The sequence below is a fragment of the Gymnoscopelus braueri genome (genome assembly GCF_963280865.1).
Source record: "Gymnoscopelus braueri genome assembly, chromosome: 14".
NCBI classification, from domain to species: Eukaryota; Metazoa; Chordata; class Actinopteri; order Myctophiformes; family Myctophidae; genus Gymnoscopelus; species Gymnoscopelus braueri.
In genome coordinates, this window is record NC_137619.1 from 34,084,952 (window position 1) to 34,102,576 (window position 17,625).

At 43.8% G+C, this 17,625-nt stretch overlaps 1 protein-coding gene across 4 annotated transcripts in view; it reads right to left on the reverse strand.

Moving 5' to 3' along the window:
• Positions 1–17,625, reverse strand: part of ltbp1 (latent transforming growth factor beta binding protein 1) — a 167,653-nt gene that overhangs the window by 100,190 nt on the left and 49,838 nt on the right. For all 4 annotated transcript variants that reach the window (XM_080448614.1, XM_080448613.1, XM_080448615.1 and 1 more), the window contains exon 5: positions 10,359–10,526. In XM_080448614.1, the coding sequence (XP_080304740.1) occupies positions 10,359–10,526 (168 nt within the window). The remainder of the gene's footprint in view (positions 1–10,358; positions 10,527–17,625) is intronic.

A 17,625-nucleotide genomic window follows, 5' to 3' on the forward strand; every position in this document is an offset into this window, starting at 1 on the left:
TTTAGTGCGTATGCATTTCTAAGCTACATACACACACACACACACACACACACACACACACAGACACGCACACACACACGCACACACACACACACACACACACACACACACACACACACACACACACACACACACACACACACACATACATATATATTTTGTGACCTCACTGGCTCTACAGTAAACAGACTACTAGCTCACAATGTGTCTGAAGTAAATGTGTCTGAGATAAGTCACATCAGTATTCAGTACAATGTGGTCTCATTCAATTCTAACTTGTTTACTTAGCGTTTCTGTCTAAAGCAGATGAAAATCAGTGAAACAAACAATGGGAAACCTTTGAAAAACAACAGCATCGGTTAGCCTTACCGCCAAAGATACCACAATACTTGACATGATGAATGAATAAGCACCTCGCGCTAAATGACAGCCGCGCTTGTTGGCCATGATGTGTCATATCGCCGTAATGACCGACAACGTCTAACCGGAATCCACGATGGCACCGGCACCTGGGTGTTCATAGGGTGACGATTTTAAGGGCTTATCTCTGGGTTTGGGTGTGATGACCACAAGCCCCTCCCTTCTCTCAGAGTGCAGCACATTAAAAGAGTCATCCATTACCATCCGTTACCACCAAAGAACTGCTCCTCAGCCACAGTGGTTACACAGTCATCTTGTTGTGGTCAGACGACATGCTACTGAGGCCATGAGCGCGGTGAAAGATCTGACAGCGGAAGGAAGGAAAATGCCACAGTTTCAAAGAACTGTAAAACGCTCTGATCTTATCTGAGTCAAACACGCACGCACGCGCGCACACACACACACACACACACACACACACACACACACACACACACACACACACACACACACACACACACACACACACACACACACACACACACACACACACACACACACACACACACACAATCAAAGAAGTGTAAAAAAATATATTAAATTCTGTCACTGTGGGTAGAAACCTTGTATGTCCATATTTCAATGTTTTATGTTTGTCTTTTCATAAATGAATGCACTACTTTATAGTATGAGAATGTAGAGCAAAATGTGACATGTTGGTGAGCTTGTAGAGGGGCTATTATTGACGACAGGTCCAAACTAAATTAATTCAACTAAATAATAACTGCATTGTATGCACTGGAACACAGTTTTTTTTCCCCCTCCTTTCATTTCGTGCAAAAGTAGTACATACAAGGTTTCAACCGCGACAGTGTCGAATCGCTAAAGACGTGAGAGACGATAAGCGTCATGAGATTGGATTTGCTGTGTGGTTTACTGTCAGGACACTGGCTGAATCAGATACTGAGTGGTACAGTGTAGCTGTGATGGCCAGATGGGGAAGGGATCTGGAACACCACATCAACAGACTTTTTACATGAATACTTTGAGCGTAAAAACACCCCACAGATACAAAGTCATCTGAAAAATGCAAGTGCTAGGGCTGACTCAGGGTTTGTGGCTAGCTGTTGTGGCCAGATGTAGATAGCCACATAAAATAAATCAAAATTCTGGATAAAGTAGTATACCCTTTGTATAAAGTAGTACATCGTCGCCTTCTGGCAGACACATTGTATCTCCATATTTCAACTTGCTATGTTTTTTTCATGAATTAATGCCCTATTTTACACTTTGTCGTATGATAGTGTCATGCAAAAGTAGAAGTTACAACTCTGTTTTTGAAATATTTCAAAAATATTTCAGAGCTTTTCAGCTATAACGACATGCCCCAAATAGGAATGCCAGGTTGAAAGTGGTTAAGTCTGTATGTGGGTTTTTATAAATATTTAACAAAAAAAAAGACCAAATAATAACTACATTGGATCCACTGGAATAAAGCTTATTTCTTCCATTTCCTGAAAAGTAACAGTATTGGACATAAAAGGTTTCCGCCCGAGGGTTCCTTTCTTTCTATTTTTTATACCAGGGAAGTTACTTTGTTGTGTTTGCTAATATAATCCCACTCACATTAATACACCTGGAAACCACCCACTAGTCTTCTATCAGGACTCTGTTAGCAGTTGAAGAAGGACATTTTCTTGCTTTTACCAGCCAATGGTTAATTCTTATAATCATTTCATAAGCGATGACTTCTACAAAACTACACAGTATGACCAGGTCAAAAGCAAAGTGACTGACTCAGTGGAGACTGGGTTGACTGTTGTGTGAGGCGTCATATGGTTTAATTAGCCGCAGACTCGAGATCAGCTCCACTCTTATGGAATCCATATGTATCCTTTGTTGCGGACCCAACAACAGGCTGTAAAAGGGACTGGCTCTCACACAGCTGTGAGGTGACACACACAACACACACACGCAACACGCACGTACGCACACACACACATACCACATCCCTTTCTCTTCCTGTCTGATTTTCTTATGTCACTCTCTTTTTTCTCACTTCAGTACACACAACTTGAACCACCCACCCATCCAGCCCCACAGACACAGACGCAGACGCAGACATACACACACACACACACACACACACACACACACACACACACACACACACACACACACACACACACACACACACACACACACACACACACACACACACACACACAAGCAGTAAACATCAAAACTGACAACAAGCTGAGTCACTTCCTTTACTTCAGCCTCCAAAGGTTTGAGGGGACGTATGTACGCTCGCACGTGTGCGTGTCTGTCTGTGTAAATGTGCGTGCCGTGCGTGTGTGAGTTAGTGAGTGAGTGAGAGAGTAAGGTAAAGTGCATGAAAGATGTATCCAGTATGGCTATACAGTACACAACATCAAGTATAGATATTATAAACTGTACATACAAGATTAAAAACGAAGCTGCAGAGAACTAGTATAGCAAGAAGAACAAAGCATGATGGGGACGGCGGGGAAGGGAGGGTGCACAACAGTGTGCACGTGAGAATGGGTGCGTGTGAGCGAGCACAGCGGAGTGTGCCTTCAGCTCTGGAAGACCCCGGAGAGTCCCTCAGGGCTTCATACTAGTTTATTTTCAGCTTTCGTTATTGTGGGGAAAGCTTTCGCTGAAAATAGCAGTCGATCGGCTGTTTTCAGCAAAAGCTTTCCCCACAATACGGATACTGGGGTTGAAGTGGTTCACTTGCGCTGTGCGGGCCCAGCACCCTGCACTATACAATCCTCAGTGTTTATTTAACCCTGTGGGGGTCCAAATGGGTCCAAATGGGACCCTTACACGTCTGGAACTCAGAGAGTGTACAAATGGGACCAAATAGACACCCTCACGGGTCCATTTGGTCAAATTTTGCAGACTCTCTGAGTCAATTTAACACTGGGGAGGATGTATTTTTTTTTCACAGTGGGCAGCGGCTCAGTGCAGGGCCCCAGGGTGCCTAATGAGATTTTAAGAATCACCGTCTGCCTGGCGCTTCACACAAAAAAAATCCCACTTAGTGGTTAGAGCAGTGGGGCAGGTTGGCCCAGACCATGCAACCCTAGACTCAGCAGAGAGCCGGGCTCACAGTGTTTACTGTAGGCACTGAACGAGGGAATCTGAGAACCCCTCAACCCCCCCTCCCCTTCCCCCTGTCCCCCCAGCCAACCCACCCCACCCCCCCCCACCCCCACAATCCACCAGCCGCCATATACATACACCACTGCAAGGTAGGTATGCAAGGAGGCATGCGATTAGGGAGGGGTTCGGTTGAGAGAGCAAAATACGTAGGGGCCACGCTTCGCACTACCCCCCCCAACCCCCCATCCCCCCCATCCCCCATCCCTACAAACACCCCGTGCGCTTGCCAGGTATAGGGGCGACAAGAAAAAAAAAGTAATTATACGTTCCGAAAATGAAAGGAGAGGGAGGGGAGAGAAAAAAAAACACGTCAATTCTCGGCTAATGAAAACTGACAGGGAAGAAATGACAGTTACCAGAGGAGCAGTCGACTCCAGCCATCCCGGGCTCCTTATAAGGCTGGGCCTGCACAGCTAATAAACTCCCTAGCACGCTCCCAACCTGGCAACCGAACCGCTCAGTTCCTCTCTGTCTCTCTCATTCTCTCTCTTTCTCTCTCTCTTTCCTCATTTCCTTCTTCACTATTCTCTCCACACAGAGGTTTTTATTGTCCACCAGATGATCATGCGCCCGCAGCCTGGCCTGCATAGAAGGGAGCCAGAGAGCCCATAAAGAATTGCACGAGTGGTGTCAGTCCAATATCTGGCACCGCCGCTTATTGAGGGCATTGTCGGGGTCACGGAAGCCCCCACAACAGTACGTAGCGCACATACACACACACACACACACACACACACACACACACACACACACACACACACACACACACACACACACACACACACACACACACACACACACACACACACACACACACACACACACACACACACACACACACACACACACACTCCCCTGACTGAACTTTCATATGCTTCCAATTATGGGACTGACTGGACCAAAACACCTGACTTCTGTCCGCCGGGCCCGGTGAGAGCCCTGAAAGTGCTATTATTAAAAGTCTAACGCTCATTAATCAAGTTTCTTGCACAACACCACGCACACAATCACACTCCCTCTGCCCAAAGTCAACACAAGGAAGCTCTGTGGCCCTCTTCTTCACCTCATCACCAAATCGAGCTGGTTATCTGAGGAATTAAGACGCTAATGGAATTGGCCCCTGAGCCGACGAGGAAATAACCCGCGTCACTCCCAGTCAGTGACTTCCTCAAAGACATGGCTCATATTTGCAGGGATATTATATAAATGCTGAAAATGAGTTGACCTCCCCACTCAGCTTACCACCCATCCTGACAGGAACCATTGCCCCCCCCCCCCCACCCCACCCTCCCACCCACACACGATACACACAATAAAAACATTAAATTTAGCTTAAACCAACCGTAGATGCTGTGATATTGTCTGGACCACAACTGACACAAATGAGCCAGTTCATTTGTGTCAGTCACAGTAGCCATAGCCATCTTTAACCACTTAAGCCCCATATTCTTCGTGGTGCGACGAATAGTGAACATAGCCAATCTACAGGCTTGCAACGTGTCGTATGCGCTTGTAGATTTGCTATTTTTTGCAAATGTTGATTTCTTTTGGGAAATGTTTAGAATTCCATTTTTTTTGTTGTAGTACCTTTTTGAAAAGTTTATAGCCTATAATGACATGCCCAAAAATAGGGACGCCAGGTTTAAAGTGGTTAATAAGGCAGCCAGGAGCAGCGGCCAGGAAGCTCTCAGCACTTGGACAGCCGTTACAAACACCTGGGACAGAATATGCCAGAGGAGTCGGGCTTTTTGACGCAAACTGATGAGGTATGGAAAAACAACACTAAAATGTACTCCCCAAACAATAAATGACAAGGCAATGTGGGGGGGGGGGGCAATAAAATAGACAGACAGAGAGAGAGAAAAACAGCCAGCGACTGTGAGTTAATTAAAAAAAGTGTTCTGGCCTTATCAGTGAGGAGCTGATACAGAGGCCTGTATCTGACAAGAGACGCAGACAGTAATGCCAACGAGACAGTAAACTGTGGCCTGTGTCCCTTCTTCTCCTCCAGATGCTCATCTAGCGACAGGGCCATGAAAGTGAGATAGAGAGAGAGAAGATGGAAGGGAGAAGCGAGGGGAGGTTGTAATGCAAGGAAAAGAGAGCTAGATGTAGATTTAGAAGAAGAGCTTAGGTAGCAAGGCAAGGGGGAAAGAATCCAGCCAGCAAGACAGATAAGATAGACAGACTGACTGACTGACAGGTAAATGGCAAAATCTGAGACTAGAGAGAGTGAGAGAGAGAGAGAGAGAGAGAGAGAGAGAGAGAGAGAGAGAGAGAGAGAGAGAGAGAGAGAGAGAGCAATTTGAAGACACAGATTTAGATGGAGATGGTTAGGGGGCTGTCTGGGTTGGTGACTGTGGATTGGGGAGGGGGGGGGTAGTGTGGCAGCCCCAAAACCACCAGTCAGGCCTGGAGTCCTCCAGCCCTCAGCGCTGACTAGGCAGGATCACAGCCCAGAAGGAATGTGGTGAAAAATGGAGCTCCCACTGCTTGTAAATCAGGCTAAGCCTGCCTAAAGAAAAAGAAAAAACCCTGGGTGTGTTTTTTCCCTCATCCCTCCCCCTCATGATGCCTTTATTTCTCCAAATTTGTTCCGATTCCTACTCTCAATGGACACATTGTTTTTAAACTGCCTGAAAATGGTAGCAATTAAAGTGACCACCCCCCCCACCCTACTGTCGATTGGCTAAGCCCCTTTCCATACTGTTTTAAGGAAAATCTTTGCACACGCTCCAAAATTATCATTCAAAGTTACAACAGTGCATCGCTTCCAAACTGTACTGTATGAGTCATCAATATCAAAACAAAATCAATCTTCTTTATGGGCTTGATACTAGGCCTGTCACAATTATTACATAATCGCCTAATCGCAATTATTTGAGACTAGTCCATACCCGGTCGACGCATCCGTGGGGGGATATGCGCACATGATCTGGCAACCGTCTGGCAACCACGCCGACATTCTTTTACACAAAAACACCAATAAACAGCTGAGATTTGGTGAAATCAAAAAACGGGCTTTGCAGTTCCGTGCACATGGTAATGGTCAATGACTGTGTGCAATTTCAGATCAATAGCTCCAGCCACTGAGGAGAACCGGGCAGAACAATTTTGGTCTCACCAGAGGTTTGTGGAATTATAGGAGGATAATCGCAATTATTTTGCATAATCGTCACAATAGTTTCCATGTTGAAAAATGTTGTTAATACATTTTCCAGAAATAGCTGAAATAGCTGATCAACAAGCTTACAACTTGTAGATCAGCTATTTCTGCCAGTTAAAAAAGAAAATCTGTAATTTCTTTGTATATTTAAGTTATTTGTCATATAACAGAAATTAAGTTTTTATCGCAATTATTTGTGTGACAATTAATCGTCAACATACATTTGTAATCGTGACAACCCTACTTGATACCTGCCCACCCGCACCTGCCATTATCCAAGTAGGCAAGTACAAACATATAAAGGGCCCCCACACCCACCTACCCTACCGCCCCGACACACACACACACACACACACACAGACACAGACGCACACACACACACACACACACACACACACACACACACACACACACAAACACACACAAACACACACACACACACACACACACACACACACACACACACACACACACACACACACACACACACACACACACACACACACACACACACACACACACACACACACACACACACACAGTAGCTTATCACTGAGCCACGTGCACCACTCCCATCACATCTCTCATCAGCCAGGTATGATAAACAAGTTTGTGATTTACTTTGTCCCGGCTCTTGGAGCCGAGCCTGAACTATAAATAAAACTTCTGCTGCTTCCAGATTTCTAGGCTCAAGTCTGCACTCCTTTATTTGTCGAGTCCATGGATGTTGCAGGCAGCGTGAAGGGAAGAGCGGATAAGGAGAGGGGAGGAGGAGAGGAGAGGAGAGGAGAGAGGCTTCAAGGATAGACTGCATGCCTGGGCAGGTACATTAAGCTGACACTCTGCCAGGTGCTCTGTGTTTTTTTTAAAGAGACAGTCACTCTGACAGCAGCAAGTCCCATCTCTAATCTGAGGCTGATGTCAACTGCACATTCTCCTGAAGGGAAAGAAATGATCAAACTCTAAACAGAAACTTTATGTAATCCCCATAGTGTGACATCAGTGCTGACTGTGCTTTAAGCACTGTAACACTTTAAAAGGAATTCATTTGGAAAGACATGTCCTTTGAGCAAAGGACTCACTTATATTTACATCCCTTAATTAATAGAACTAGCATTCTGTACAAAAGTGTTCAATTATGTTACTAAGTACATGGGTAAGGGTCTGCGCATGTGCATTTTGTCAATACATTTATCCGTACCTCGCGTCACCAGGCTTCCCACACGGAGGAAAGCCTGGTTTTCATTCTAAAACTGATCCGTGTGATCCAGTCTAGAAAGAAATTGGGGGGAAAATGGTTTCCGGTTGTGGGTTACGGTTGGCGCCGCATTATTTTTGTTCCTCCCCCACATAATGCAAATCAATTACTTTAGTCTTGCTAGTCGCACTACGAGTTAGAATAAAAGACAGATATACCAAACGATTATTATACGAAACTAAACGATTATGCCAAACGAAACTAATTTTAAACAAGGGGAATCATTTTGGAGGTGCGCCGGCGCTCTGGTTTCCGCCGTGGGTTCTGCCGTGGGATATAACCGGTCTAGATTGGATCTGAAAAACGAAAAAGGAGTTGATCCCAGGCTACATTTTACAGACCTCATAAGTGTCACTTTAGATTTCTTTAGCTATTCAAAAATAGCAGATATACAAGCTCATAGCGCGGCACCGAGTGCCGCGCTATGAGCTTGTAGATCTGCTATTTTTGAAAAATCTTGATTTTTTTTTTTTTTTTTCAAAAAACTTTTAGGATTTAGAAAACATTTCTAGAATCTTCTCAGGTCTTAATGGGTTAAAAAGCTAATCTTCCCGCTAAGCTACTATGTAGCACTTGAGTCCTACACTGGCCTGTTTACTATAGAGTATCGAAGTCCTGATGTCACTCCGTTATCCCCTGGGTCACGGAAGTATTTTTTCTATTGAAAATTCCATAGGGTCATCTTAGCCCGGCGATTCTGTCACGTATGTGACTCTGTGTGGTTTATGATATTGAGTTACATTTGATAACGTCAGAGAAAATGTATTTATTTTCTTACTCTTTGGATAAATTTGTACTTTTTCAGTTGATGCTTCATATCCATTTGAGTCAAATTGACAGGCTCATGTGTTTATTTTTGGAACACACTTCTTATATGCCACGATGCTACAGACGCATTTCTAGTTTACAAACATTGAGACTGCACACGCAGGTGCCAGTTTCATGTAATCAATTCGAAACAGATCCCCAACCCTGTTGTTTTGGGGAGCGACGATATTGCGCGCCAAGAACAGCTGACATACAAGCTATTTGCATACAAGTGGTGTAAAGCATTGTAAATAGATTGTCTCTTTCATGCCCATATATGGAGATCTCTGTATCTGTCAGTCCTTGTCCCTTTTATGCCCATATATGAAGATTCCTGATGTCATAAATATATGTCCATATATGGACATGCCCCCTTTTGTGCCCATATATGGAGCTGCTTCATGGTTTGTTTATGGTTATGTTGTCATAGTGACGTGGCCGTGGTTTGTTAATGGCTGAGTCATAATGGTGTCAGAGGTCCGCCCGCCCGCCGGCCCGCCCTCCCATTAGCCAATTTTTATATAATAGGATTAAATTATTATTATTATTACTATTATTAATTAGTATTTTTTCCATGTCATATCCACAGTGCTTTTCACATTCTTAACATGTAGCTTTCTTTAGCTGTCTAATAACACTGGCCTAGGACTAATGTAGCCTATTTTCCAACTGCGGCAGTTGGCTCATGTTAGAATAACATGGACGTGTGAGCTCTGCAGCACAATTAACAATTTCAACCCTGTTGGAAACAGAAAGCTGCTGTGTGAATCCAGACATATTGATGCTCCTGAGTCAGACAGGAATTCATCTTGTTTTGCTCTTCTCACAAGTCTGTATGTGTCAGGAGGAGCAGGAGACACAGCACTGCTCCTTGTAAGGACTGAGACAGGTTAAGGCACTACAGTTATAGCCAGGGTCTCTGTAACAAACTGAGGAACACTCACCTAATACCAAGTCTAAAGATCCCCCGACAACGTAACAATCACGCTCTCACGTCAAAGACACTTTCTCTGATTATCTGGCCTACAGTAGGTTAATGTACAGCTTACAGGCAGCTTGTCTATAATTAACCACATTAACCCTGGCGTCCCTATTTGGGCATGTCAATAACTGCAAAAACATTCCAAAACTTTCCCCCCCCCAAAAAAAGGTTAGCTGATTTAAAAGCTCAAAAACGTGCCCCATCGTGACACGTTGTGAGCTTGTAGATCGGCTATTTTCGCTCTTCGTTGAACGACGAAGTACAGTATATAGTGTTAATCATGAACCAGACTTAAATGCTTATTATACGTATGAGATATTCTTGACAGACATACAGTATGATCAATGCACACACACACACACACACACACACACACACACACACACACACACACACACACACACACACACACACACACACACACACACACACACACACACACACACACACACACACACACACACACACACACACACACACACACAAACCAGCACTTTTCCCAGGCTCAAGGCAGTGAGCCCACATACAATAGCAGAAAGGAAGTGAGGTTGTACCCGAGGAGGAAGCGAGATACTAAAGTCTAGATCACTTACCTACTCTGAAGTTGGGGGCGGTCAGGGTGTCGGTGGCGTGTCCGTTCTCGCTGATGATGGTGGTGGTGTTGCCCAGCTCACAGTTGTTGTGGCATCGGCCTCCCGTGCAGGTCACTTTGCAGATGGTGGGTGTGAACACCACCTTGATCCTGCCAGTGTGGTTGCCCACTGTCGGCCGCATCACAGGCCACACCAGGAGGAGAAGAGAGAGGAGGCAGAGTTTAGTCAGTCTCAGATCCATTTTGGTTTCAATCACTCTGGAGTCACGGGAACTGCAGAGACTCCCGTCAAAACAATAACAAAAAGGTTCTGCTGTGTGCTTTTCAGTGTTTATTGCGAATCTGGTGATGTCTCCCTTTTCTTTTTTCTCTCTCTCTCTCTCTCCCTGCACTCATTCACTTTCTATTCTGTCTCTCTCTTTCTCTCTCTCTCTCTTTGTCTCTCTTTGTCTCTCTCTCTCTCTCTCTCTCTCTGTCTCTCTCTCTCTCTCTCTCTCCCACACGGCTCCTAAATCCGGTTGCGTCTCTGAACACGAGGAGAGACGGATGAAAGAATGCTGGGGGGAGGCAGAGAGTCTCAGCAAACAAAACTCTGGGATACACTCCAATTCTTCATCAAAAGTCAAGTTCTCTGAAAGGTGGGTATTATTGGCACATTACAATGCCATGCTTTATTTCGGTCAGTGGGTATGGCAGCTCAAGCTTCTGTGTCTTTTTTTTAAAGTTCTTTTTTTTGTTTCTCCCTCTTCTTCTTGTCCTTTAACTCCTGCGTTCCACACAGCACACTCTTCAAAGACTCTAGGCGACTGCTACAATAACACTACAATTGTTTGTTTCTTTAAAAAGGGGTTAGCAAAATCCTTCAATGTGGTCCACCCTGAGGTTCACCTCTTAACTCCACAGTGCACAGGGATGAAGTCACGGCTACCCCGCAGCCCTAAAGAGAAAAACCTGTCCTGTGTCTATACCCGTCTACCCATCCGCCTACTCGCCCATCCTCCCAGCGCTCCCTCCTCCCTCACCACCAAACCCAGCCCTGCACAAGTGACAGAGTATGAGGGAGAGAGAGAGAGAGAGAGAGAGAGTATGAGTAAGAGAGGAGTGTCAACCACAAACTCCTGTCCCAGGTCTCAGACTGTCCTGAACTAAGATTTCCTCTCCCTCTTTCTACCTACAGTACACAGTATATCGCCACTGTAAGGTGGAAACCTTGTACGACCGAAACATGAACACCTCTTAAGCCTTAATGCACATTTCATTGCCCGAAATATTTCGTCGCATGACAAATTGCGAATTGAGAATAGTATATCTTGAACATTTAATTACCCGCAAAATAAGGTTAATGTGGTGAATTTTCAGGGGGGGGAAAAGTTCAACAAAAATGTGTTTCAATGGATCCAATGAGTTATGAGTTATGTGATTTAGTCTCAAGCTCCAATACTTTTTGTTTGTTAAATATTTGTAAAACCCACAGACCGACAAAGTGTAACCAATGAAACTGATTTAATGGGAGAGAGAGGTGGGGGGGGGGATTTCTTTTCCATCCAACAGTGACGATATGACATCAACAACAGATTTTTATAAACCTCTCATCAGATACCTCTGGCATTTTCTCCATTTACTACACTGCATGCCACTCCACTGTTTACTACTCCATTGGACCTTTTAAGCCAAAATGTTAAAGATTTTTCAAAAATAGCAGATCTACAAGCTCGTAGATCTGCTATTTTTGAATAGCCAAAGAGATCTGAAGAGACACAGATGCGTTAAGACCTGAGGCCGATTTTACAAATGCCTTCTAAAACCTGTTGCTACAGTATATATTGTTGCTGTCGGGCAGAAACTTTGTGTTTTTCCTAAATTAACGCCCTACTCTACAAGCTCGAAATGACGCGCTTCGAGCTCGTCGATCTGCTACTTGCGACACTTCTGAATTTGAATTGTGAAAAGTAACACTTTTGGAGGTTTCCACACCGACAGAGACGATATGTAGCTCAAATCTAAAATGGCACAGATGCTGCCCCGGTTCTAATGGGTTAATGTGCTCCTTCTACTGCCTCTTTTGCTTCTTGGCAACCCAGTGTCAGGTCTAAACCTCCCCCAGAAACCCCAGACTCCTGTGCTGGATGGTTTGTCTGCGGCTGTCAGTTGTTCACACCAGACAGAGGGGAGACGCGGAGGAACGCTGCCAAAGCAGCGAGAGAGGGCTGTTTTCTAAAAACCTGAGAGGCCGGCAAAACCACTGGATTAGAGGTTTTAGGCTGCCTAAATATTTGCTATAAGGTGCAAGTAGATGTCGATTAAAGCGGGGATCTAATATGATATAGTGGTTTAACTCCAAATGCTAATAGAGAGTTGGTTTAAAATATCCTGCCAGTATTAAACGTATATCATTTATATTTACACACACTTACTGTGTGTGTGTGTACATACAGTATATACACACACACACACACACACACACACACACACACACACACACACACACACACACACCCTGTTTGTTTAGACTACTTTTGGGTACGGATGTCAGGACACCCCCCTTTCGGGGGCTACCCTTTCTGAATGGGTTAGAGAGAAGCTGTGACCACTGTTGGTGTTCAGAGGGTGCCCACTTTACCAATATGTCTTGATATTTTTGATTTAAGCTTTATTTTAAAAGTATGATTTTTTACCCTGAGATTGGGGACAATCATATTTAACCCACTTTTCGGGACTTGGGCGGGGCTTATTTCACACAACAGGAAGTCACCTTTGGGGCTTTGGTCTATACACACAGCCTACTTTAAGCCACCTTTGGGGTTCTGGGGACATATCCTGGCTGCTCTATACTGCACTTTTCAGTGATATCATCTGTTATGCTATGTCACTAAAATGTGGAATGCCCTACCAAAGGCTCTAAAGGAGAATAAATCCCTACTCTCCTTCAAAACCGCCCTAAAAGAGCACCTACAGGAGGTTGCAAATTGAAACTGGCCCCTGTAAAAAAAAACATAGCCTCCCACCCCCGACCTGTTTCACTGTAAATAGTCCTCTTCAATTTTTTTATTTTATTTTTGTAAATAACTATTACATGCTGTTCCACATAGTGTTGCTGTTTATCTGATCAATGTTTCTATGAATTGAGTACAAAGGACCACAATTGAAACAAGCTTGGCTTTTTGTGTAGATCCTTTTAGCAGACCTTGTATTCTAAACTGTTTAAGCTTTTTGTTTGCAAACTGCTAATAAAGTATTCAATCAATCAATCAATCAATCAATGCCTTCTCTGTATTGTCACTTTCCATGTCACAAGCATGTCACTGTTCAAAAAGAACTAGGGCCTGTTTCACAAAGGGTAGATTAGGATTTAGCAGATATCCTGGCTTAAACAAGCCAGGCTCAGCCATGACTCGGTTTCACGAAGGAAATCCCGCTTTAGTTATCATGGAAACTTAGCTGTGAAGTTAGCTTGCTCCGGACCAGGATAACGGCCAAGCTTTATTAATCCGTGTCCTGTTGTTCAAGTTTTGTGAAACAGCTTTGGGGTATTAGGCTATACACAAACTACTGTAAGCCACCTTTGAGGTATTAGGCTATACACAAACTACTGTAAGCCACCTTTGGGGTATTAGGCTATACACAAACTACTGTAAGCCACCTTTGGGGTATTAGGCTAGTATACACAAACTATTGTAAGCCACCTTTGGGGTATTAGGCTATACACAAACTACTGTAAGCCACCTTTGGGGTATTAGGCTAGTATACACAAACTACTGTAAGCCACCTTTGGGGTATTAGGCTATACACAAACTACTGTAAGCCACCTTTGGGGTATTAGGCTAGTATACACAAACTACTGTAAGCCACCTTTGGGGTATTAGGCTAGTATACACAAACTAGTGTAAGCCACCTTTGGGGTATTAGACTATACACAAACTACTGTAAGCCACCTTTGGGGTATTAGGCTATACACAAACTACTGTAAGCCACCTTTGGGGTATTAGGCTAGTATACACAAACTACTGTAAGCCACCTTTGGGGTATTAGGCTAGTATACACAAACTACTGTAAGCCACCTTTGGGGTATTAGGTTATACACAAACTACTGTAAGCCACCTTTGGGGTATTAGGCTAGTATACACAAACTACTGTAAGCCACCTTTGGGGTATTAGGCTATACACAAACTACTGTAAGCCACCTTTGGGGTATTAGGCTAGTATACACAAACTACTGTAAGCCACCTTTGGGGTATTAGGTTATACACAAACTACTGTAAGCCACCTTTGGGGTATTAGGCTAGTATACACAAACTACTGTAAGCCACCTTTGGGGTATTAGGCTATACACAAACTACTGTAAGCCACCTTTGGGGTATTAGGCTAGTATACACAAACTACTGTAAGCCACCTTTGGGGTATTAGGCTAGTATACACAAACTACTGTAAGCCACCTTTGGGGTATTAGGTTATACACAAACTACTGTAAGCCACCTTTGGGGTATTAGGCTAGTATACACAAACTACTGTAAGCCACCTTTGGGGTATTAGGCTATACACAAACTACTGTAAGACACCTTTGGGGTATTAGGCTAGTATACACAAGCTACTGTAAGCCACCTTTGGGGTATTAGGCTAGTATACACAAACTACTGTAAGCCACCTTTGGGGTATTAGGCTAGTATACACAAACTACTGTAAGACACCTTTGGGGTATTAGGCTAGTATACACAAACTACTGTAAGCCACCTTTGGGGTATTAGGCTATACACAAACTACTGTAAGCCACCTTTGGGGTATTAGGCTAGTATACACAAACTGCTGTAAGCCACCTTTGGGGTATTAGGCTATACACAAACTACTGTAAGCCACCTTTGGGGTATTAGGCTAGTATACACAACCTACTGTAAGCCACCTTTGGGGTATTAGGTTATACACAAACTACTGTAAGCCACCTTTGGGGTATTAGGCTAGTATACACAAACTACTGTAAGCCACCTTTGGGGTATTAGGCTATACACAAACTACTGTAAGCCACCTTTGGGGTATTAGGCTATACACAAACTACTGTAAGCCACCTTTGGGGTATTAGGCTAGTATACACAAACTACTGTAAGCCACCTTTGGGGTATTAGGCTAGTATACACAAACTACTGTAAGCCACCTTTGGGGTATTAGGCTATACACAAACTACTGTAAGCCACCTTTGGGGTATTAGGCTATACACAAGCTATACACAAACTACTGTAAGCCACCTTCGGGTATTAGGCTATACACAAACTACTGTAAGCCACCTTTGGGGTATTAGGTTATACACAAACTACTGTAAGCCACCTTTGAGGTATTAGGTTATACACAAACTACTGTAAGCCACCTTTGGGGTATTAGGCTATACACAAACTACTGTAAGCCACCTTTGGGGTATTAGGCTAGTATACACAAACTACTATAAGCCACCTTTGGGGTATTAGGCTATACACAAACTACTGTAAGCCACCTTTGGGGTATTAGGCTAGTATACACAAACTACTGTAAGCCACCTTTGGGGTATTAGGTTATACACAAACTACTGTAAGCCACCTTTGGGGTATTAGGCTAGTATACACAAACTACTGTAAGCCACCTTTGGGGTATTAGGCTATACACAAACTACTGTAAGCCACCATTGGGGTATTAGGCTAGTATACACAAACTACTGTAAGCCACCTTTGGGGTATTAGGCTAGTATACACAAACTACTGTAAGCCACCTTTGGGGTATTAGGCTATACACAAACTACTGTAAGCCACCTTTGGGGTATTAGGCTAGTATACACAAACTACTGTAAGCCACCTTTGGGGTATTAGGTTATACACAAACTACTGTAAGCCACCTTTGGGGTATTAGGCTAGTATACACAAACTACTGTAAGCCACCTTTGGGGTATTAGGCTATACACAAACTACTGTAAGCCACCTTTGGGGTATTAGGCTAGTATACACAAACTACTGTAAGCCACCTTTGGGGTATTAGGCTAGTATACACAAACTACTGTAAGCCACCTTTGGGGTATGAGGCTATACACAAACTACTGTAAGCCACCTTTGGGGTATTAGGCTAGTATACACAAACTACTGTAAGCCACCTTTGGGGTATTAGGCTAGTATACACAAACTACTGTAAGCCACCTTTGGGGTATTAGGCTATACACAAACTACTGTAAGCCACCTTTGGGGTATTAGGCTATACACAAACTACTGTAAGCCACCTTTGGGGTATTAGGCTAGTATACACAAACTGCTGTAAGCCACCTTTGGGGTATTAGGTTATACACAAACTACTGTAAGCCACCTTTGGGGTATTAGGTTATACACAAACTGATAGATTTTGGGGTCTACTTTTCTCAAATCACAAACACAGGAAGTACATTTTGGGGTCAATGCATTTTATTAATTGTAGGATATATTTGTTTTAACTGAACGCAGATGTACAAGCTCTTGTGAAGACATGCAGAACATTAAACCAACAGCTACGTATTAGCCACTCTGGATAGTGGACAAAAAGGTCATTTCTGGGCCTTGATAATGGTGCAAACTGGACTATACAGTATAAAGGGATATGTTCAGATTAACCACATGAACTCCAGCGTTTCTATTCTGGACATATCAAAATAAGCGAGCAGTCGACACAAATAGGCAAACTACAAGACCAGTATTACATGCACCCCCACAACAGCACATTTTCCTCCAGCCCCATTAACTCACTCACTGCCAATGACGTGTTGACATTTGTTTGGGAAAAACACATGCACCATTCTTTACAGTTTGGCTGCACAACTGTTACAACTGGTACATCTTCGTGTTACTGTCTAACTGAGCTTATTGTTGTTTGGATATCATGGAAGACCAATTTCTCGAAAGTCTGAGGTCTCATTATTCCTTGATGTGCTTGATACACACATCCATCCCCAATTGAAAATATAGTGTCAGGTTTTAATTTTGCCTGCAGTCTCCTGCCTGCAGGATATCTGCAAACAATTTCACACAGTGATCTGGGAATTACTGTGGATCAATATGAAGTCCAGAAGATATTTGCACATACATGTACAAGGCCTCAGGTCCAGACGTGATATGTGGCCGGCTGCTGCATTCATGCAGTCAGGAACTTGCAGAGGCTTGGTGTCCCATCTACCAAAAGTCACTGCACTCACTTACGGTTCCGTCCATCTGGAAAGATTCTACTATAATCCCTGTTCCCAAAAAGGCCTGCTGCAAGGAAAATAATGACTACCGCCCAGTCGCTTTGACTTC